This window comes from Mus pahari, chromosome 13 (assembly GCF_900095145.1).
Source record: "Mus pahari chromosome 13, PAHARI_EIJ_v1.1, whole genome shotgun sequence".
Classification (NCBI taxonomy): Eukaryota; Metazoa; Chordata; class Mammalia; order Rodentia; family Muridae; genus Mus; species Mus pahari.
This window is the reverse complement of record NC_034602.1, coordinates 85314879-85338824: the sequence shown is the minus strand read 5'-3', so window position 1 is coordinate 85338824 and position 23946 is coordinate 85314879. Positions and strand designations below refer to the sequence as shown.

General features: G+C 44.2%; 1 protein-coding gene across 1 annotated transcript in view; it reads right to left on the bottom strand.

Annotated features, from left to right (window-relative positions):
• The window catches only part of Anxa3 (annexin A3), a 50379-nt gene that overhangs the window by 25240 nt on the left and 1193 nt on the right, over positions 1-23946 (bottom strand). The window contains exons 2-5 of the mRNA XM_021210592.1: positions 21149-21200; positions 8241-8328; positions 6693-6787; positions 3207-3320 (exon numbers count right to left, since the gene is read on the bottom strand). Coding sequence (XP_021066251.1) covers positions 3207-3320; positions 6693-6787; positions 8241-8328; positions 21149-21163 — 312 coding nt within the window. The 5' untranslated portion in view covers positions 21164-21200. The remainder of the gene's footprint in view (positions 1-3206; positions 3321-6692; positions 6788-8240; positions 8329-21148; positions 21201-23946) is intronic.

The window sequence follows — 23946 nt, the reverse complement described above, 5'->3', positions numbered from 1 at the left end:
GTGTAGGACCTCATATTGCTCGACACTAGGTTTCTGATTTTCCATGCATTTTAGGATTAAAATAACAACTCATCTGGAGTAAACGGACATCAGGTTTTTTTCAAGAAACTACTCCATTCTACTGTGAAAGTAGTCAAAAATAATTCTAGGGAGGAAGAGTATAAGGGAAAATTGCCCGTGTCATTAAAGATCGGAAGTGATGGTCTAAGAGGATTAGCCCAGGAAGCTGATGTAGCACTCTGTTTAGAAAGGGCTCCACAGCAATTTTGGATGCGTTCATCCTTGCACCTCTGGGCAGGGTTGGTCAGTATCCCCCAGCCTTCTCATGCACAGAGGTTTTCAACTCTCCAGTAAATGTTGTCGTGGGCCTTGCTGGCTTGGAGCCCAGCTACCTCTAAACCTCATTTATATCAAGGTCACTGGCTCACCTTGTGAAGCTATTTGCAGTAGAACTTGATCAAATAAAGTCAATGAAACTTATAAACAGATTCAATTGTGGCTGGGATGCCTGCCACTGAATCCGTCCATCCAGCTAAATTCTAACCAATGGATATGTGCAGAATAATCATAGGCAGACACACTCTAGGCGTGCCCTTATAGAGAGGCTGTAAAACCTTCTTTATCCTTTGTGCTTTTTAGATGATTCGAATTGTATTGGGGATTGGTTCTAATGCTTCGATTCAATAGGGAATCTGTGTGTCCAAATGCTAAAGGTCCTTGCCCCCAATTAGTTTTCTGATTGATCAATAAAGATGCCAGTGGCTAATGGCTGAACAAGAGTGACGGGGCAGGGCCCTTAGAGTTGAGTGGACACAGTGGGGAGGAGACGGAAGATAGCCAGAATGAAAAGGGGGATAGAAGAGGAGAGAGAGCCACTGAGCCATGTGAGATTTCAGGTAAGTGGCCACTGGCCACTTCCCCATTTGGGCCTGGGGTAACAGGGGAAGGTTTAGGAGTGCCCAGCCTTTGAGGTAGCCAAGGCATTTTTAAAAAATAAGCTAATGTGTGTGTCTTTCATTCTTTGATCCAAAGATAGCTCCTGAGCAAGTATACTATGTGATCTGCCAGGAGCCAAATCAGTGCAGGGACAAACTCACTGTAATAGTGTTGACAACTTTAGCTAAGATGGGAGAGCCCAAGACCGAAGGGTCCTTGTCAATGAGACTGCCACCCCTTCTCAGTCTGGAATCCTTACTGTGGATTTCTTCTTAACCAAAGAGAACATTTTTTAAAAAATATTTTTGGGTGTTAGCATTTTGTCTAGGCCCCGCCTCACAGTTACCTGGCAACAGGCAGGTGTACCTGACTCGTTGTTCACTCCCTTCAGAAAAATCCCACAGAATCAAAGTTGAGAAAGGGGTTCAAATCTTAAAGACTACCTGTCACAGTGCCTGGGCCACCAGGTGCATATCTGTCTTCTAAGTGTGTGGGAGATGCTGCTTCGTAGAAGTGACGTGTGTGATCTGGCTGGATGCTTCTGATTCCAACAGCTGGAGGCAGGAGGATTATGAGTTCAAGGCCATCTGGCCTACAGAGTGAGACCTTGCTTTGCTTTGTCTTGTTTTTTGTTTGTTCGTTTGTTTTGTTTTTAAGGGAACTATCCCGTTGCTGTATTTTTCGATCTGAGATAGGTGTGTCCAGGAAGAAGAGAATTGAGACACAAGCTCGGTGGCCCAAAAGATACAGAGTGTATGCTGAGGTTCAGATTCTAAGTGGCGCTTCTCCGATCATTCAGCATGTCCAGCTGAACAAAGCACCAGAGTCCCCACACTCCCAGAGTTCACAGGATCAGGTTAGCGTATATGTGAGCCACCTTGCATTTAGATGAGCCTCACTGAAAATGAGCAAACTGTTCCTACGCCAGAAGAGGAAGCTGCACAGAAGAAAAGGATATCCCAGAAAAAAAAAATCCAAAAAAAATTTCTGTCATAGGGTAAACTCATCATAAACACAAAAACTGTGAAAATGATGACACAAAAAGATAATTAACAGTAAAGTTGAGCATATGAATGTACAATGTCTGCAGAGGAGGAATTGAGATGGAACATCATGGATGGGGGTTCCAAAACAAGGTCGCTCAGAATGCTCAGGAGACAGAGAAGATGCCAGCGAAGCAAGCTCCAGTGAATGGGAATGGGATGGGAGAGGTGTGATGTTCAGCTCTGTGTGTCAGCTTGGTCAGGCTACAGTCCTGGTCAACCGGTCAGATGCTGACCTGCGCGTTGCTGTGAAGGTACATTATGACTAGGTCCGTTATCAATTGATTTTAAGTTAACACTTTAGATACTCTGCACTCTATTTGTGCCTGTTTCATTCTCTTGAAAGGCCATACGAGCAAAGGCAAGGCTTCCTTAAAGAAGAGTGTGAGCCTGTGGGCAGCAGCTTCAGAGACTGCTGGTGGCTCCTGACCACCCTGACCTTACCACCAGTCCTGCCATTGTGGGCTTATCACCCAGACTCACAAAGCATACCCAGCTCCTTACAGTAACTTCCTTAATATATATGTTCTGCCTAATAGCTCCATTTTTCTGGGGAATTATGGCTGGAAAATTTTAAAGAAAAAAATCATAGGCCAACATGGACCACACTCTGTTGGGTGATGAAGGTGATAAGGAGTCTGGGGTTTAAGTGTTCACTGGAGATTTAGGGAGGTGATTCACATCACCTTCCTTGAAAACATCTTTATAAAAGTAATTTTGGACATCCCATAGAGAATAGTTCCAGAAGGGGCAGAAATGGAGATGAAGGGACCTGCTTAGGGTACTAATACAGTGCAACCAAAAAATGCAGGTGGCCGCCATAGAGTGGAAGCCAATGGATGGCGCTATCAGCTTCCATTCTGCCGTTCTCTGAGATGTGCTTGATGCAATAGACTTTAGAGTAGAGTGCACAGATTTGATGAAAGGTTTGGGGGTTCCGAAGGGTAAAAGAAAACAAGGGGTTAAAATTAATACAAGGTACAGGGCCTAAGTAATGGATGGATGGCGGTATTTTTATTCAATCAAAGAAAAGGGGGACAGAGTAGTCCAAAAACAGAAAACGTGACCATCCGTGCAGCCCAGGGACATCTGGTTACACAGAGCTCCCCAGGATCGCCCCATCCTTTCAAGAGGACAATAAAAATGGCGTCTGAGCCCAGAAAATCTGAAGCGAGTGCCCCAGAGGTCCCTAATTGACACTGGAATCTAGGGATGTGAAGAGCTTACCTTCATGGATTTCTTCAGTTGCTTCGCATCAAAGACGGCTGGTGCTGTAACAAGAGCCACCATGACGTGCTCGAAGTGGCCAGACAGATCACCCTTCAAGTCATCTTTCAGCTCCTAAAATAAAAAACACAAGGAGGAAATCATGAAACTTTGTGTTTCTCTTTTCTCCCTCAGCAGCTGCCCAGGGAAAGAGAAACGTAAGGATAAAGATGAGATGAAAGTGCGCTCATCCACAGGGAATAGCAGGAATGCTGAGAATATCTCAGTGGATATTGATCTTCATTTTATGAAGTTTCCACAATGCCTCACCTTACAGAGACCTCTGCAAAGCCCAAAGGAAGCTTTAGAAGTGGACCAGAATGCCATTCCTTCAAGTTCCCTGCTCATGACACATTGTACACACATACCAAATCATCACACCATACCCACAAATATGCACAATTAAAATGATAAGTTGATAAACAGACAAATAGAATGAATGGAAATCCTAGGTTCTTGGAGCTCTCGATGCTTCGGCTGGGAGGGGGTCTTGTTGTTGAAGTGCCTTGCATCTCAGAGACCCCACTGGGCTCCAGAAAGAAGGGGGAGGGCAAAGGCTGGTCAGTCTCCTTCAGTGGACCCTAGACATTCCAAGCAGGACCGGGTCCTTTGGAACTGCTCCCATGCATTACGTAGGAAGTCTATCTCTCTCCTACAGGCAAGGACATGGTTTCTATTTCCAATATTCAAAGAAGTGATAAGGAACAGTTTTATTTTCAGGCCTGGTAGAGAGGCTGGCAGCCTCTCGAGGAGTTCTGATGACACAGACTCTCACCATCACCACCCACCAGGGGCACAGTGGGTCATGAGATGGAGCCTGTATCACTCTTTGGGCTTTAAGTGCAGCAGGGTTTTTTTCGTGTTTAAATGCTACATTCTGCTGCCACCTGTCCTCAGCCCAATGGAAAAGAAATCTTATTTTCATGATCTCATTCTGTCACACGATGAGAAGTGGCTGTTTGCCCTTTGCCTCGACTGGTTCTTCATCCACGTTTTACAGTGCTCTAAAAAGCCAACGGACCATCCATGTCACCTACATGTATGGGAGGGGTTCTGGCCCAGGTGCTTGGCAATTCACTCATTTCAATACATGTTTCAGGGTCCCTAACCAATGCTAGACATTTAAAGGTAGCTGTGATACAATGCTTATGCCTATGATGTTCACCCTAATAAGAAAATTAAGGTATTAAAAGATAAGGTACGATTTTATTGTACAGTATGTTGAGTGTGCGATAAAGGAGTTTGAATGCCTGAGGTACTGGAGAACACTCTCAGGGGGGATGGCTGAACTGACTCCGCTGCTACCTGTCGGCCCTCCTTCCTTCCCATACTTCATGACCCACAGTAGCCAAAATCTTTCCATCCTCCTTGTTGTGCTGGAGATGGAGCACAGAGCCCTAGAAATGTTAGCTAAGTACTCTGCCATTAAGCTAAATCTCCAGGCTTCCAAATGATCTTTCAGTATTAAAAACTGGATGCTATTATTCCCCTGCTTACACACTTCCAGTGAGTCCCTCCTGTAGAATAAAATCCAGCCTGTGCACGAGGCATAAAGCGGTGATCCTCACCCTTCCTAAGGCTGAGACCCTTGAACACAGTTCCTCATGCTGTGGTGATCTCCAACCATAGAGTTACTTCATTGCTACATCATAACGATGATGTTACTACAGTTGCGAATCATGGTGTAAATATTTTGGAGTGGGAGGTTTGCCTAAGGGGTCACGACTCACAGGTTGAGATCTGCTAACACAGAGCTCAAGCTAAGCCCTGTAACATGCATGAACCTGTAGTTGCAGCACTAGGAGAGGTGCTGAGGTAGGAGGATCATTTGAATAGGGGAGCTCAAGACCAGATTGGCAATATGGCAAAAATCCCACGCCAAAACCCACAAATAAAAATGGTTAGGAGTCAGGCACTGTGATGCACCCTTGTATATTTCTAGCTGCTTGGGAGCCTAGGGTGGGACAATCATTTGAGCTTAGGCTGAGAAACATGGTGGCACCTGAAATATTTTTTAAAAAGCTCCAGCTTTACATGGCCACACACGCTCTGTCCCATTAGTGCCACACTCCGGCTATATATCGGGGTTCTATCTCCCCCACACTTCCAGCTGCCTACTCCCAGGACTCTTACATTTGTTCTCCCCTCTGCTTTCCCTGCGCATCTGCAGACGGAGCAGGTCAGCCACAGCATTGATTCTTCTAGCAGCCAGTCAGGCAGCAGCACCTGCTGACATCACTTCCTCACCACGGTCAGAGAGTCCTGTCACCGGTACCTTCCACCACCCCACCCCACTTTCATGCTCCACTTGCAATGACTGAACTTATTATGCTTCTGGTAGGAGGTTAGGCTAGCCCCACAGGAGATGGGAGGAACTGCCTCTCCTACCAGCGAATCTCCAGTCTCCAGCAGAGAACACTATTCAGCAAAGAGATGACAAACATTGTGTGTCGATGACAGTCTTGCTCGTGTGTAGCTATTTTGGGATATGTATGTAGCTATTTTCTGACACTTGATGGGTTTTCTTATGTTGGGTTTTCTGAGCCTATATTTACATAACAATTTTAACATTAAAAGGGAAACTGAAGGCTGCTTTTCTCAAATAGCTGGCCAGATCATTCTTTGTTGGGAGGACTGTCCTTCATATTACATAATACTTAACAATATCTCCAACCTCTACACACTGGAAGTTAGAATCACCCTCTACCCCCAGTCTGACTTGAGGTCATCAAAGTGTCTCTCTTGAGACTAGGGACATGTCTCAGTTGGTAGAATACCTGTCTAGCATTCACAAGGACCTGAGTTTGATCCTTAGTACCACATAATGCAGGCCTAGTGACTCCCCACACTTAAGAGATTGAACACAGGGGGGAGTTCAAAATCACCTTCCGCCACTTTGTGAGTTCTAGGCCAGTCCGTGCTACATGAGACCCTGTTTCAAAAAAAGAAAACGTTAGTCTCCCTTTGTGTCATGTACTCTGGGGAGGGGACTCAGTGATGGCTTGGAGCCATTGCTCTAGGGCAGTGGATCTCAACCTTCCTAATGCTGTGATCCCTTAAAACAGTTCCTCATGTCGTGGTGACCCCCCCCACTATAAAATTATTTCATTGCTACTTTATAAACTGCAATTTTACTACTGTTATGAATCATAATGTAAATATCTGATACGCAGCCCCTATGAATGGGTCATTTAACCTCAACAGGGTGGTGACCCCGCTCTAAATCACCCTTCTTCATTCCACAGTGAAGAAGCAGAAGTTCCAAACGATTGAGGTGGTGAAAGCCAAAACCTGAACTAAGCATCCTGGCTCTTGAATGGATGCTCAGGGCAACGCTACCACACTCAGGGTAAAGCCAAAGATCTGTGAGTGGTGCTCAGGGGAGGAACCGGAGCACCGGAGCACGGTGAGATTGTCTCTGCAGCCCGCCGTGTTCACGGATGGTACCTGTTCATATGCCGCTTGGTACTGCTTGACAATCAGCTGCCGCTGCGCATTCGACCGCTCCGTCAGGATGTTGATGAGGGTTTTCTCATCCGTCCCTGAATGAGAACAAAGTTATTTTATGAGTCAAGGAATCTCCTTACCTGTTTCAAACAACAGATTCAGGGCTCCAAAGCAAGCACAGACAGGAAAGCTTTTTAATTTTTAGTTTCCAGCTTCTCGCTGGGTTAGAATCTGTGTGTTTGTGGTTCGTTCGACTGTTTGATTGTTTGTTTTTGAAAAGGAAGTTTATTTAGGTGATTTGAGGGCTGGAAAAATAAAAACCACTCAAGTCAATCCTTGTCTACTCTTTCCTATGCATACGGAAAGGAACATGAAGACCTGTGCTGAGACAATTAAATGTTCATTAGAGATAAAATGAAGTTGGATATCTCTAAATGCTCCTCCCATATGTCAATTCCTTGTAGACTGATGATCAAGTTAAAAAAAAAAAAAGCAGAACTTCTAAACCTAGGAAAAAAATGCAGAGTAGCTTTATGGCTTTAGGATTAAAATGGTACAATAGATGTGAATCCTAGGAAAAAATATTACTAAGCTTGTTTTTGCTAATGTTAAAACTGGGTGATAATGTTAAAACCTTAGCATGATACTTTTTGTGGCGGTTGGTAGGGGGGGTGGGATCCAAGCATTGTCCAGAAGATGGACTAAGGGGAGGAGGATGTTTCTGTGGCTTGAGATTTTACTTAGAAAAGTTTATCTCTAGGCCCAAGAGTCTACTAATTTTGATAACCATTTTTTGGAGAGCAATTTGGCAAAATTTCTAATTTGAAAATAAGCATTCTGGTAATCTCCACCCAGAACTCACTATTGTCCTGTCCCAGAGAAATGCTAGCAACTGTGCACAGTGAAGTCTAAGCGGGAACATTCACCAAGGACTTTTATGCTGTAATAGAAAAGAGTTATAGGCAATTTGAATGTTTCATCAACATTTCCAGTTTATGATATAATATACAATAGACTACTGTGCAGTTAAAATTAATGACCCAGAATCAAACTTATCCACATGAATAAATCTCAAAAACATTACGTTAAGAGGTAAAAAACGGTTGGCCAAAGAACGGATGGTGCACTTCTCTGGTTTTACTGGTTGAAACGATAGAAACTAGTACATACTTAGGCATGTAGCTGTGGTACTGGAAGTCCGTAAGTGTAAAGTCTAATTTAGAAAGATGATTTTCTCTAGGTAATGGGGTGAAATAAAACCTAGGAAGACTGGCCCAGGACCGCATCCGTAATGATTTGTGATCATGATGGCGATAACCAGTTGAGGGAGCTGTGGTGGTGGTGGTAGGGTTTAATTGAGCAAACATTACAAATGCTTTATTTACTAAGGGACTCAGCTCTCATGCACTTCTTCATTGCTTCACACTTTAAATTATCCCCTGACAACTCCTCTAATTCAGGATCCAAACTGGGCTAACTGGCTTTATTAGATGGGAACATTCCTGGCTGGTCTTAACAGGGATACAGGAACCGAAAAGCTCCACTCACCAAGTCCTCTGATTGCTTTCCGGATAGCTTCGGCATCCACCAATGGGCTAAAGCCTGGATAATCTTTTATGGTTCCTCGAGATCCAACCTAGAAGGAAAGTTCTGCTAGTTCAAAGCCACACTTTTATTTATACTATAGTTATGTACAGACTAAATGTGTATCTCACATGACCATTGATGAAATTGTGTAAAGGTGTTTATGTTTTGTTGTTGTTGTTGTTGTTGTTGTTTTTAATTCCACTGCCTTCTGTCGACTCTGTGACTAAATGATAGCTCGCTGAACCAGGCTTGCATACAGCCCAGAGGCAGCAAGCTCGGAGAATCCTGTCAGAGGTCTTGCACTGGCACCGTTCCAGAGAAGATCCCAGAGGCTTCAAATTTGCATACTAAATACCTGGAGCAAATGCTTTTTAAGTTGTTAGGAGCACAGAGCAGAACTTCTAAGCCCCCTGGAAAAGCAGCAAGTGCTCTTAACTGCTGAGCCATCTCCCCAGTCCTAGAGGGAGAGAGGCCTGTGGCAGCCCAGTTTCTTGCTGTTCCTGGCATAGTGCAAGATCTCCCGTCCCTAGACATGTTTGTACTACACGTAGAAAGAGGCCCCCAAGGTGGGCCAAACTGCACATATAAAACATTGTTCCTCTAGGGCAATGAGCTGTTTCAACATCAGAGACTCTGAGGACTGCAGGATTAAAAGTTCCTACATAAAAAATATAAGAAAACTTAAATTCTCTTCATCTACCGTATTCCCCAGTGAGGATTCTGAGTAAGCTACTCATCACCTCTCACATTGATGATGTGAGCAGCTGCAGACCAGAGATGCTGGGATGTGTAAATTGATGTTGACCACCGTGCTTGGGGAACCCTACTCTAAAGAATTAATAAATGAAAATGCTATCGAGACTGTTGTCTTTTATGCTCTGCTTAATGGGCGTGTGACGGTGGTCCCAAGATTCCTGTCTGAGAACTCTGCTGACATCTTGGAGCTTCAAGAATAGCATAGAGTTTTGTTGTTGTTGTTGTTGTTGTTGTTTTTAAAAAAATAGCTACATTACTAATTTTAAGCACTTAAATTAGAAACACGACAGTGAGCTGAGAAAGACCATACTGCAAAAGAATAAAATATTCTGAAATTGCTGAAGAACTACATGACAGCCAAAACGATGTTGGTGATCTTCAAAGTCACCATGTCCTCATATAGTATATTCTGACCTTTCAAATAAAAATCTGCACTAATCCCAGCCACATCTGACATTCTCTGTTTAAATGGGGACTTTCTACCCTGTTATTGAATGGTATTGACTGTGTTGTTGTGAATTAATATGGTCACATCTACGCTCTTCTGAAGTGTCTATTTTCATGAAAGGACATTATCTTGTCACATTAAAGTGAATGGAAAATTAATGTACTGGCACGGTAGAGACGGGAGCCTGCTGACTCGATAGATGAGATGGAACAATTTGTTTCAATGTTGTCAAACATTGTTTAAAGCACTCCGAAGGAAAAAAAATGAAAACTAACAAGCTAGAATGTGCCAGGTCTAAAGACAATAGAAGCGACTTAATCAGTCGCTTTAACATAATTCTTTGGAGTTCAAAGCTTAATAAGCTTTGTAAGCTGGCAGAGACAACGGACTTCATTATTGTCCACTCCCACCTCTAAGGTCTGCCCTTCCCTTATCCACCTACCCCCTCTGTGTGATGCTCTGGAAGTACCCATTAGGTGCCCCCATGCTAGGCACCTTGCATATGTTAACTACAACCTATCACAGTCCTGATTCTCGAATGATTGACTCCCTGTAAATGGCATCAGGACTTAAGGAGAGAGCAGAAGTTACTTTCATTCACTCAGCTAGCTGAGCCACAGATCTGCCTTTGAATGCCCTGCTCTAAATCACCCCTGCATTTCTGGAATCATGTCTCATTATCTCCTGAGGCAACATTTCAGAAAGCCTGTGACCGTGTCCTGGATCTATTTCAGAGATACTGAATTTTACTTTTAGGAACCAGGAGCTAGGTTCTACATTCTTAGGCAGTTCAATTTGTGTGATTCTATACCACGAGGTTACTTAACATGGCTTCTTCTGAATACGCGAAGACAATACGGTGTATCCTTCATGCTCATGTCTTACAAAGATTCAGAGTTTACACTCTCTGTGACCTCTGGCCTGCTCTCTACCACCTACAAATCAAAATCTATTAAAATTCCAAGTTACAAAATTAGATGAAGATAAAATTCCCGACCCATCATGCAACTCTTTTTTTCAGGTGAAGGGTTAGATGGGAGAAACAGCTTACATGATAAAAGGGTTCTGCTCCCTTTCCTTCCCTCTCTCCTTCTCCTACATGCACACATACATGTCAACTTGAAAGTAGCCATGGGAATCTGGTTTTTATTTATTTGTTTATTTTGCTGTGCAGGAATCAAACCCCAGGGCCCCACACATGACAACTGAGTGCCAGGGCCCCACACATGACAACTGAGTGCCAGGGCCCCATACATGACAACTGAGTGCTCTACCACTGAGCCAAAGCCCCACCCCAGAACTTGGGAATTCTGAAATAGAACTCTAGTGAAACATTGAAAAGTGTTTTAGTCACTTATATGAACAATATTATAGGATTTACTTGGTAAGACTTGGTTATCCAGACGATATCTATATAATTTATCAAAAGTGACTGTAAAATAAATAACCAGACTCATATTGTTTAATGCATACTAGATAATGACAAAAAGATTTCTTCAATGATCTTAATGAGGTAGATTTGAAGGCACTGGAGTCACAGCTCAGCTGCTAAGAGCACTGGCTGTTCCAGGGGACTCAAGTTCATTTCCCAGTGCACAATCAGGAGTCTCTCAACCATCTGGAACTCTATAGTTCCACAGGATCCAATGTCATTGGCTTTCAGAGGTACCCACACTCAAATCTATATGCCTGCATGCTGTACACGCCTATCTACACGTAGTTAAAAATAATAGAACGAGGGCATTTTCAGTCCCAGAGAGATGGTTTGTCTAACAAAACTTTATTGGTCAGGAAGGTGCCTAGACTTAAGGCTATCTCCATGGGAACAAAATGCCCATGTTCTACAGCACATCACGTTGCCAGGGCTGGAGGTTAGGGAACTCTACCTCAGTGGTTCTCAAAATGGCTTCCTCGATCTACTCTATAGGAATCTCCTGGAATTTCCAGAGATGTAAATCCTCAAGCCATAGCCCACTTTCGTAGAGTCCACAACGATGGGGTGGGATTCAGCATCATGAGGCCCTCAGTGGTTTGAATGGATCACCAAATAGCATAACCAACATTACACTTCATTCTTGGTCCCCTAGAAAACTAGAATAAAGCCAACAAGCAAGACCTGGATACTGCACAGGTGGAAGCTAAGGAACTCATTTATGAGGTGTTGCTTTAGGAATGTTGATATTTATATCCAAAGCTCTTTGGATTGCCTGTTTCACTGCAGTCCTCCTGTTTTGTCAGAGAAAACCCATTCATCAGTTCTTAGTTGAGGTCCTTTCCCTAGTACCATAGTCAGTGCTAATGGGGAACATTCCATGGACACTTGGCTAAAGCCATTTTTAAAATCATGCTTGGTCAGGGGTCCACCTACTGTCTTGTGTATATTTAGTTTCTTCCCTTTTCTCAAACTTGACCTTTAAATGCTTCTAAAAGAAAAAGGATGGTGAAACCCACTGGGAAGTAAAGTAATGAGAAGAAGTAAGAAAGCAAACAGGAATTCTGTATAATAAGGACAGTTGTCCTGCGTCTAGAGCTTTGCTAGGAACACTTTCAATCTCCATGACAAACACAGAAAGCAGACACATAAACCCTGAGCCTGGATGGCCAGGGAGATGCTTAAGAACCTTGCCTAAGCTGGGCAGTGGTGGCGCACGCCTTTAATCCCAGCACTGGGGAGGCAGAGGCAGGCAGATTAATGAGTTCAAGGCCAGCCTGGTCTACAGAGTGAGTTCCAGGACAGCCAGGACTACAAAGAGAAACCCTGTCTCTAAAACCAATAAGCGAACAAAAACAAACAAACCAAAATAAAATAAAATAAAATAAAATAAAATAAAATAAAATAAAATAAAATAAAATAAAAAATAGGGGCTGAAGAGATGGCTCAGCGGTTAAGAGCACTGACTGCTCTTCTGAAGGTCCTGAGTTCAAATCCCAGCAACCACATGGTAGCTCTCAACCATCTGTAATGAGATCTGATGCCCTCTTCTGGAGTGTCTGAAGACAGCTACAGTGTACTTACAAACAATAAATAAATAAATCTTTAAAAAATAAAAGAACCTTGTCTAAGTTGATACAACCAGATAGTGCCTCCTGCTGGTCAATTTACTAGTCTAGACTAATATCGCCTTTAAATCCAGCTTATGCCAGTAGAATTTTTCTTACTTCCTAAAACCATCCTTTGGCTAGCCACAGAGCATGCATGGTGGGTACCCTGAAACCACTGACATGGCCACATTACCCTCAAGGTAATTGTCTGCTGTTACCGTGGCAGACCAGTCTCTCTAAACACGGCTGCATCTATTTCTTCATGGACTGTGCACCAGACTTGCAATAAATTGAAGCTCTGTGTTCAAAGGGTGAATAAAAGAGAAACACAGGGTGCCAGCTCTGTTGACACAAAGCATATTTAGAGCCGAATGCTCCAGAGCAAAAATGGCAGCCGCCGTGAGCACATTCCGAAGGTGAGGCAAAGCCATATCACGCATCACTTCCTAAAGCCCCATAAAAGCCAGATCCAAAAAATTAAGCCCCAGAGAAAACTCTAGGACTCAAGGGCTTTCAGAGAGCCTGGGAGAAATGATTACTCTCTGTACTCAATGTCAAGATGCTGTCCTGGGTCAGGAAGCTTATGATACAAGAGGAAATGGAGCAGTCTGCAAAAAACAAAGCGGCCCCAACTTGGAAAGTGTAAGACTTTTTGTTCAATTCTTCAAGTAAAAAAATGGCCTTTTAAAACCACAGGAAGTATCCTATAAGGGGCCCTGAACTAAAATAGAGACACATCAGGCAGGTGGCATGAGATCATGTCTTTCCTGTAACTGTGATTGGATCTAGCTCACTCCCAATGCCAATGGTTGAGATGAAGTCATGGTGCACAGGCATGGGCCTCTGATCCAGTATGACTAGTGTCTGGTAAGAAGATAGCTCTGCAAAGACAGACTAGCCTGTGGGCAAGCCTGTGGAAGCATTTTCCTGATTGGTGATTAATGTGAGAGGGTCCAGCTCACTGTAGGCAGAGCCACGCCTGGCTTGGTGGTCCTATGCGCCCTAAGAAGGCAGGCTTAGCAAGCAAGTAAACAGCACTCCTTCATGGCTTCTGCTTCAGTCCCTGCCTCCAGGCCCTTCACAATGTACTATTACCTGAAGTGTACAAGGAAATAAATCCCTTCCTCCTCGAGTTGACCTTAGTCAAGGCGCCTTACCACAGCAAGAGGAACCTTAACTACAACAGGCTCCTCTTTTTACTTGGGGTGCAAAGTGAGCTTCAAAGCCAGATCTTTCATTGAGATGTGGGAGATGAGAGGGAAGGCAGAGGCAGAGTCCAGCTTCCCCACACTCCTGAATACAGCTGTGACTCCCGCCTATGTGGGAACCTCCAAGGTCAGGAAGAGCGAACACACCAGGAAGGAGAGAGGACTGGGATGTCTTCAACCAAGTAAGAAACGGGCAGTTAGGGCCCCCAGGACTCCTCGAACTCCACCTGCTGTGGCCTTGCATTCTCCCTCCTCCATACAGCTATGACCCAGGCCCAAGACATTCTTGAAATAAGACGTGGATGGAGCTCCGAGCTTCTCTCCCACACCAAGCCTCCCCTCAGGACTACCGTCATGATCTCCTTCTGGGAAGTCTTCCTTTCTGTTTTCAGGACCCCATCATGGTTGCTGATGCCACACTCTCTTCTGAAGGGTCTCAGCCTCCTTTTCACAGGGCTTAAACCACGTATGACATCTTTCATTACTTATAAAAAGCACCATCACAGGTTCTCTCACCCTGGCATGCTGCACCTTCCTTGTGATAACACTCACAGCTGTCTCTCAACTGGAGGAGCTACAGAAATTACATCCAGTGTCCCCATCTGTCAAACAGCATGTCTCCAGAAAGAAAGGAGTGGTCAGGTGGGGAATGGCGGCCATGCTCTAACTGTCCCCAGGAACACATGATCACGGGTGAATGTGACCCATCTGCAGATTGCTGCTGGCAGCATTCCACAACATTTCCACCATTAATGATCCCCCCTCTCCCACATACCCCTGTCTTATGGTTTTGGGGAGCAGAGCCAGGGCCTTCGGCACTGCAGGCAAGCACTTGATCACTGAGCTACATCTCCAACAGCAAAGGCAGGTTCTTCATGCCTGCTACATGATTGGCATGTTCAGAATATCTCATTTTGCCAATCTTCATTATATTCGCCTATTTTCCTAGTTTCCTAGTGACTATAGATATGATTTACAGTCAAAGCTTCTAAGCTTTGGCTTTAAGAGAGTGCAGTTTGTGTCATAATTTCATTAAAGAAATAAAGGCAGGTAAGGTTTCGGGAACCCAGCACTTCAGTGTGAGTCTCAAGGTAGTTTGATGAGGCTATATTCGGCTTTGTCTTGGTTCTTGGCAAAGAGTTTCAAAAACCCTTGGAATTTCCTGAGTGGTGGGAGTGCCTTTGCTCTGTGCCTGGGGTGACTCATCATGGTCCTTTGACAGGTTCAGGAAGAGAGCTGGTCACCAGAAAGACCACATGATTTAGAGGGCTGAGATTGGAGCCAGCTCCATCTCTTGGGAAGTAAAGGAGTCTGGATATTGAATTCAATGATACAATAACAAATTAATAGTTTAATCAGGCATGTCCAATTAAAACTTTGACCACTGGCTCAAGGAACTACCCTGTTGGTGAAGATGCTAATGTGCAAGAAAGGCACTGTGCCCTGATTGCACAGTGGAGGGACATGGAAACACACACACACACACACACACACACACTTTTAAACATTTTTATTATTTTATGTGCTTGGGAGTTTTCCCTGCATATATGTCTATGCACCATGTGCATTCCTGGAACCTGGGGAGGCTATAAAAGATCACTAGATCCCTGTATCTTGAGTTACAGACAGTTGTCATCTACCATGTAAGTGCTGAGAATTGAACCCAGGTCCTCTAGAAGAACAGCTAGCACACTTAGCCACTGAGCCATTTCTCCAGTCCCTGCTATTGTGTCTTAACAAAAAGTTACATTCTGGAGCTGGAGAGATAGCTCAGTGGTTCCTAACATCCGCGTCAGGCAGCTTACAATGTCCTGTAACATCAGATCCACATGATCTAAAACCTCTGGCCCCCAGACACCTGTACACACGTTCATACATGCAGGCGCCTACATATAATTAAAAATAAAATGTTTTTAAAATGTTATAAGCAATTCTATATTGCGAGGCAACATCCAACAAGAACTGTGAGTTCCAGGCCAGACACCGGGGGTCAGACGAAACATAAACAGAGACTTGGAAAACTTCAGAACAAAAATCACACTGATACACCAGAGATTACATATTAAAGACAGTGGCAGAGATTCAGCATCTTCAGTTAGAACACGAAGAAAGCGGGCATCCCCTCCTGCTCCAGCAGGAATGCACTGAGACAGTATCTGAGACCTTGATCCTGTTCTGTCAGCAGCAATGTGGGCAGGGCCAGAGACACAGAGTTCCTTCGAGACACCTAACGTGAAGTCAGATTCCTGACTGCACCACAGAAAAGAATCTTGTGACAAGCCTGGTTTACATGTGGGCATTGTGGAGGAGAGGCATGATAGAAAAGGACAGCCCGTGTTCACAGAAATGAGCACCACACAGCTTCCTGGGCCACGATTCTCTAGGGGAAGTTGTCATGGGCTGCACTGGGGGCTTGGGGATTGAGCTCATGACATCGACAGGTCATGACTGGACACACTGACTGACTTCGGCACAGACCCATCTTTATGAGGCTGGTTCCAGCCCACTCCTGAGAGGATTCTGAAAGACAGTCTCTGAAAGACAGCTGAAGAACTTGGTTATTTAAGAAATTTCTGTCCCTTTAAAAAGAATAGTCTTGCTTAAATCTCAATCTCTCAATCTCTCTCTCTCTCTCTCTCTCTCTCTCTCTCTCTCTCTCTCCCTCCCTCCCTCCCTCCATTCCCATCCCCCACCCCTGGTTTGGTGGTTTCTAAGTTACATTTCAAGAGTTGCTCATTCTTTCCTTTTGGTAAGTGAGCCATTAAATAGGATTGCAGTTAAATGGTAAAAGCATGGGCCATGCGGGCTGCACGAATAAGGTACAGCGTTTTATAGTAAACAAAGTTTTGAGATTCCCAGGAAACTTTGAGTTCTCATCTAGGGAAAGAGAAAGACTTAAAATTCACATGCACTCAGTTGTCAAGCGTGGCTCCCTGCTATTTTAACATTCTTATTTGAAATTAGCTCCAGGTAAAAGGAATGTGTCTCTATACAGGCAATCTTCACAGCAAGCGTTATTACTTGTGCTGGAGTTCATGACTTTCAGCTGGCTGGTGACTCCACGCAGACCCCAGAATGAGAGGCTCCTTGACTTTCTCGTGTCTCCTTAATTTTCTCTTTCAGCCCCGAGTTAATTACAATAAACTAACCACACGCTGGTAACCTCCCACTGGCCCCAGAGCTGTGTAGGGATGGGCGGCCTAGATCGCATATTTGTGCCTGGGTGTGTATTTGCTTTTGTGTGCAAGCTGGAAAATAACATGAGAATGAGCTCAGCGGAGCCTCGGACATGAATTCCTGAAATAACCAAGTTCTTCAGTTGTCTTTCAGAGACTGCCTCCACAATCCGTCAGTCAGTGTGTCCAGTCATGACCTGTCGATGTCATGAGCTCAATCCCCAAGCCCCAGTGCAGCCCATGACAACTTCCCCTAGAGAATCGTGGCCCAGGAAGCTGTGTGATGCCCGTTTCTGCTCGTGCCACACAACACTAAGACTCCCCCTTTGCACCATTCATTTAGAAAGCAGTTGGTCCCCTCCCACTTCCTAAAAAGCCCTCTGCTGTTAGCTTATAGAGGCAGCTCTGGGCAGCTTGGCTCCTGGAGTCCCTGTCCGTCAACCATGCAATAAAGATTATTTCCCCCTCACAGCAACACTGTGCCACAGTACTGGCCTGTATGTCTTCGTACCATGTGCTTGCCTGGAGCCTGCAGAGGCTACAAAAGACCACGGGATCCCTGCATCTTGAGTTACAGACAGTTGTCATCCACTATGTGAGTGCTGGGAATTGAACCCAGGTCCTCGGGAAGAACAGCTAGTGTTCCTGATATTGTGTCTTCATAGAAAGTTACACTCCTGGAGCTGGAGAGATGACTTCGTGGTTCCTAGCACCCACATCAGGCTGCTTGCAAACTTCTGATGTAGCATCAGAGCCACATGATCTAACAACACCTCTGGTCTCCCCAGACTTGTGCACACTATCGTCAGCTAATCTCTGTGTCATAGCAGAACTTTCTGATAAGATTATTAAACCCAGAGGGCTGGGGAGATGGCTTAGTCAGTGAAGTGCTTGCTCTGTGAGCATGAAGGACTGGGTTCAGATCCTCAGCACCAGTGTGAAAAGCCGTTGGCAGCAGAGTGTGCCTGCCATCCCAGAGCTGGAAGTCAGACACAGGAGTCTTACTGTTTAGGAGTCTTGATCATCTTCTCCACAGATGATAAAATTTAAAAGGCAGGGGACATCCTAGACACAGTGGGCAGCAACAGATAATGAACTTCATCATACAAGTAGAGGTACATGTGTGTGGGCATGCATACACGCACACACACACACACACACACACACACACACAGAGAGAGAGAGAGAGAGAGAGAGAGAGAGAGAGAGAGATATGCCCTACAGAACAGATTCATTTTTCCTCTAGAGAGCTGGAGGTTTTAAGTTGTTTTGGTGGCCTGAGATGCCCTTTCTTTAATTTTTGACTGACCAGGTTAAACAAAGAAAAGGAAGCTAATAGGCCCACAGCTTCAGGTAAATACAGTCAGGACACAGGACCTGCACTGAACATATTGGACCAGCCTGAATCAGTCAGCCAGTGGGGAGGGACCCTGCTAGCTGGAAAAGCATGCCAGGCTTTTGTCTCAAGTCTCAAGTGAGAGATAAGCTGGAAGTCTGCCATCTTTATTGCTAGCCTTCTGGCTCTTCTTAGTCCCTGACTCCCCTCCACTGTGCTAGCTCCCAGGTCTGGACTCCCAAAGCTTCCCAGACCCCCTCCTCCTAGATACCAGTTCCTGGCATGGTCTCCCCTGCTCCCTACTATGCTCCCTCGCTCACAGATAGCCCTGGCCATGTCCAGTCTCCTTTCTCTCTGCTCTGGTCTCTACCACATGGCTGTTCTCTCTCTCTCTCTCTCTCTCTCTCTCTCTCTCTCTCTCTCTCTCTCTCTCTCTCTCTCTCTCTCTCTCTCTCTCCTACAGTAAAAACCCTTCTGATCAGGGAGTGTCTTTACTGCTCTCTTGCTCACAGCCTTCACATACATCCTGACATGTTCACAAGCACTTACATAGACACATACAAGGATATTAAGCCTGCAAAATTATTTTTTGGTAAATCTTAACCCATCTAAAATGCATAGTTCAGTAGTGGTGGGACTAGTTACGTTGTAGTGAAGCAATTACCAGACCCTTTTCATACTGCGGAACACAAATTCTATGCTGGCTTGACCATAACACCCCCTTGCCCTCCTGTGCCCCAGGAAACCACAGTTCTCTGTGTATTTCATCAGATACCCTTACACAGGAGTGGTGCAATGTTTATCTTTTCATGACTGTCTTATTTTACTAGCTGAACATGCTCATGGTTGACCCGTTTTTAAGATACCTTCCATTCTAAGCCTGGATGATATTCCACATTGTGCATATGGAACACATTTGTATACCCCCCCTCCCCTGTTCATTCCGAGTCGGTTGCTTTTACTTCCTATCTATTGAAATTTTATGTTTATATTGAAAAATATACGGCTATGAGAATCAGTTCATATTGCAGATAGGACTGTGAGATAATTAAAGAGATTTGGCAGGTGTGTGTGTGCGTGTGTATGTGTGCATATGTGTGTGTGTGTGTGTGTGTGTGTGTGTGAATATGTGTGTTGTGTGTGGCTGTGTGTGAGAGAGAGAGCTGGATATTTTCCCCACAGTTTTTTAAATTAATTACATTAAAATGGCTGCAAGTTAAAAAACAAAAACAAACAAACAAACAAAAAAACCCAAAAAAACCCAAGTCATTTGTACCTACTGGGTGTTCATTACATTGTCTGCATATTTCCAGTCATACAAACAAATAAGCATTGACCCATGTTTTTCAACCTTCATTCACATTCATGATACATGAGAAGTAGAGTTGCTGGGATAAAGGACAAGAACATTTAACGATGACGGATGCTGACCCAAATGCTATCCAAAACTATAACCATCTCCTAGGAACGGTTTGAAGGTTCCTACTGAGTGCATAACTTTGTCTTCCTATTTTTTCCAGTTACCTACTTCTTTGGTAGAAAATGCTTCCTTTTCCCACTGGGTATTTCCTTAGTTCTGAGAGGTTCTGTCTACATGTGTATTGGATACTTGCAATTCTTTTCACTTGCTATTTTGTGTCCACAGTTTCCCATTGAGCTCAGTTTTGAAATTGCTTTAGTCAAGTCATTTGTGTGTTACAGAAATAAATCTGCCTGATGTTCTACAAATGTGTTACCCTGAAGGTTATCTTCTCATTCAGTTTACTATGTTGCTGCCACAGCTACAAATTTATACATAAACAAATTAAAGCAAACCTTTTTGTGTTTTGCTTTAGGCCTATGGTTGTCATGGCCTTTCCCATTCCAAATTAATTTTAAAACATCCACTTGAACTTTATTTTGTGTATAATTGTGCATGTATGTATGTATGAATATATGTATATATATATATATATATATGTATTTTATATACATGCATGTATGTGCATGCATGTATGTATGCTCATAGTCGTGTGGGAGTATGTGTGTGAAGGTATGTGGATGTCACAGAACAGCACTGCATTTCATTCCTGGGGAGCTGTTCTCTGTAGTTTTTGAGACAGGGGCTCCCGTAGGGCCCTGGGCCTTGCCACTGTAAGCACGTTACTAACCATTTCCTCACTTCTATGTTTTACGCATCTAACATTTATTTTAATGTAAGAGGGGAAGTGGAATATAGATTTACTTTCCCCCAATGAGCTAGAAGTCTCTCTAATTTTGCTAACAGAAGAAACTATCATTCCTTGCTGATAATAAGTGTCATCTTTATCATTGTGTAGGCTGAGTTATACACTACATTTATTCTCCATTACGGCCTCTTTGAAAAGTATGGACCTCTATAATACCCTTAAAAATGTTTACTGTACATGTGTATGTAGGAAGGGGGTGTTACACGCACATAAATACGGGTGTCCTATGTGTGTATGTAGGAGGGGGGGTGTTACATGCACATAAATATGGGTGTCCTTCCTGTGACGCGGAAGCTACAGGCGTATGCAGCCTGACGTGGATTCTGAGACCTGAAACCCAGTCTCTGCATTTAAGTGTTCTTTTGAGGCGTGACACCTGCCCCTCCGATACATTTTTACTGCTGGTCCTTCTTAGATAAGCTCTCCCTACATAGCTCAGTCTCTCCCCAACCTTGACATTCTCCTGCCGTAACTTTCTGAGTTCTGGAGTTACAGATACATGCCACCACACTTGCTTATGATACATATACTTTACTATTCTTAAATGTGCTCTAGCTTTTTGCTATTCTTTTAATAGTTAATCAACTTCCTCTTCTTTTTTTTTTTTTCTAGTAGTTTGTCTTTCTGTTTGACTCACGTAAGCCACGGTGCTGTGAGGGTCTGCCTTTGACTCACCCAGACAGAGGCCATGCCAGTCCACCTTCTCTGAAGCCGAGATCACAGCAACCTTGAAAAGAAACCGAGAGGTATTAAAGGGGCAAAGCCATGTTGTGAGTCAGCACACAACATTTTCAGTCCAACTCTTAATGTTTAATCCAGAAGGTAGCAGTCAGCAGTCAATGAGAAACTTCTCTGGAAGAGGGCGTGTATCTGACACCAGGAAACCAGTTCCCTGAGCGAGGATTAGCTAAGCATTCACCAATTTCAACTGCTAGCAGAGTCATTCAGATCTGGCCAGCTGTCCTCGGTACACACGTTAGACAGCTAAGTAAGAATCAAAAGGAGAGACAGGGGATTTGCTCAAAGTGGCCCACTGGGAAGAGGAACAAACAAGGAGGTACAGACAGCCCCACATCTCTGTCTTCATGGAGCAGGAGGAGACAGTTCATCAGTACTGCCTGAGAGATTTCCCTGGAAACCTCTTCTTCTCTTCTCTTCTCTTCTCTTCTCTTCTCTTCTCTTCTCTTCTCTTCTCTTCTCTTCTCTTCTCTTCTCTTCTCTTCTCTTCTCTTTTCTTCTCTCCCCTTCTTTACTCTTCCCTCCCTTCCCCTCCCTTGCCTCTTCCTTCCTTCCTTCCTTCCTTCCTTCCTTCCTTCCTTCCTTCCTTCCTTCTTTCTTTTCTTTTCTTTTCTTTTCTTTTCTTTTCTTTTCTTTTCTTTTCTTTTCTTTCATTTTTCAAGACAGGGTTTCTCTGTGTAGCCCTGGCTGTCCTGTAGACCAGGGTGGCCTCAAACACAGAAATCCACCTGCCTCTGCCTGCCAAGTGCTGGGATTAAAGGCATGTACCACCACTTCCCAGCTCCCTGGAAACTTTCAATCTTTAAACACTCTATCTCAGTAGTATGAGAGCCAAAGGAAGGGACTCAGGTGTCCTTTTCCCTCCCTCCTGCCTTAGAACAGCGACAACGAATCCATATTGGCTCTGAACCTTTGAGGGCTCCAGGACAGAAAAAAATTCAGCTCTGTACTTCTGAGCCTTACAAGAATGATTTCTGGGAAGCCTCTTTTCACGTCTTATTTAAATCCAGTAGTGTTGCTATCTGCAGTTCCAGCCTGTGAGATGTTGGGGCAGAAGGATCACCTGGTCTACACAAGGACATCGCATCTCAAAATGACAGCAACAAAACCAGGAGAACTGTAAGGGTCCATTACTGCTTTCTTCTAACCCAGAACAGGTTGCCATCATAGGGAAAAGAAAAAAGAAGAAGAAGTTGTTCCTCACCCTTAAACCAAGACAAATTCTTGCTGGATTTGGACTGATTCCTTGCTTGTACATTTTATAAGATCCAAGCCTATGCAGCCTGTTGTAAATACCCATGTCTGCTCTTTGAGGAGGTCAGGCTAGTCCCAAGTAGGTACAGACAGGAAAAGGGCCCCTTCCTTCAACCCAGGTACACTTTCCGTAAGTAAACATTACTCAGATGTGCTGGCTTGTCTCCAGTGTTGGTTCAAAAATACAAGCTGTTCCCACCCATCCTGGTAACAAAATATTCTAAAACTTAAGTGGCCGTTCAGGGGCAAAGACTGACATGAAACCACATTAATGGTCACTGAAAGTATTTAGCCCTGATCTTTGCCCATTCTCTGAACATTCTGTGCTCTGTTTTTTCTTTTTCTTTTTTTCTTTTTTTTTTGGGGGGGGGGCGGTGAGACGGGGTTTCTCTGTATAGCCCTGGGTGTCCTAGAACTCACTCTGTAGACCAGGCTGGCCTTGAACTCAGAAAGCTGCCCACCTGTGCCTCCCAAGTGCTGGGATTAAAGGTGTGCGCCTTTAATCCTGTGCTTTCTAATTAAAGGGTCTGACCCTCTATCTCTCTCCAGAGGATACAGGATAAGGTTGCTTCTTGTTGTCATATAGAACAGGCATTTCCATTTTGGTCCCGAATGCAGCTCTGTTCAGAGCTGAGGAGTTTCATAAGCAACTGGATCAGGAATGGTCACTTTAACCTCAGCAGTAGATCAATCCATTGATGGTTTCCTAATTTAATGGGAAACAGTGGAAGCTTAAGGGGTAAGACTCCCTAAAGGGAGCAGGTCCTTTAGGAGCAGCGTGCCTTAGAGGTCTCTGTTTTCTCCCCGGCACTGCCCACTCTTGCTCTCTGCCTCTTGGTGGCCATGAGGTGGGTATTCTCCTCCGCCAGGGATTCTGTTACCGGCATATCCTGCCTTACATAGAAAGATTAGCAACAGAGCCAGCTGACCTGAACTGGATTGAAATCTCTAAAACCATGAGCTAAAAAGACATCTTTCCTCCTTTTAAATTCTTCCTCTTAGATGTTCTCTCACACAGACAAAAAAGCTAACACATCTCTTAATTCGAGACCTAATTTGAGTCAGGATTTCCTCATGTGTAAAAAAGGGAGACGGCTGTTTCTATTGCTGGAAGAAAATAAGATAGATTATACTGTCAGCCAGCATCTTGTGTTTTTACTAGGTGCCAGGTGACAGGCAAAGTGTTAGAAAGTGAGTTCTACAAAGCTGGGGATTTGTATAATGTTTATTCACTGGTGTACATGAAAAAAAAAACTGTATTCAATGATTTAAACATAAGCTTCAAAATAACTGAGCTATAGAGAGAGGCATCTTTAACAGCATCTCTACTTTGCACAGGAAGATGCTGGAGGCACAGGAAGCGATAGTGAAATCCATACCATACACTATCGGGTCGACCAGACTGAACCTAGGCATCTAGATTGCAAAGGAATGAACCATTAGTCCCCATGCCCTGTGGCTCCTGACCCAAACTGCTTGGC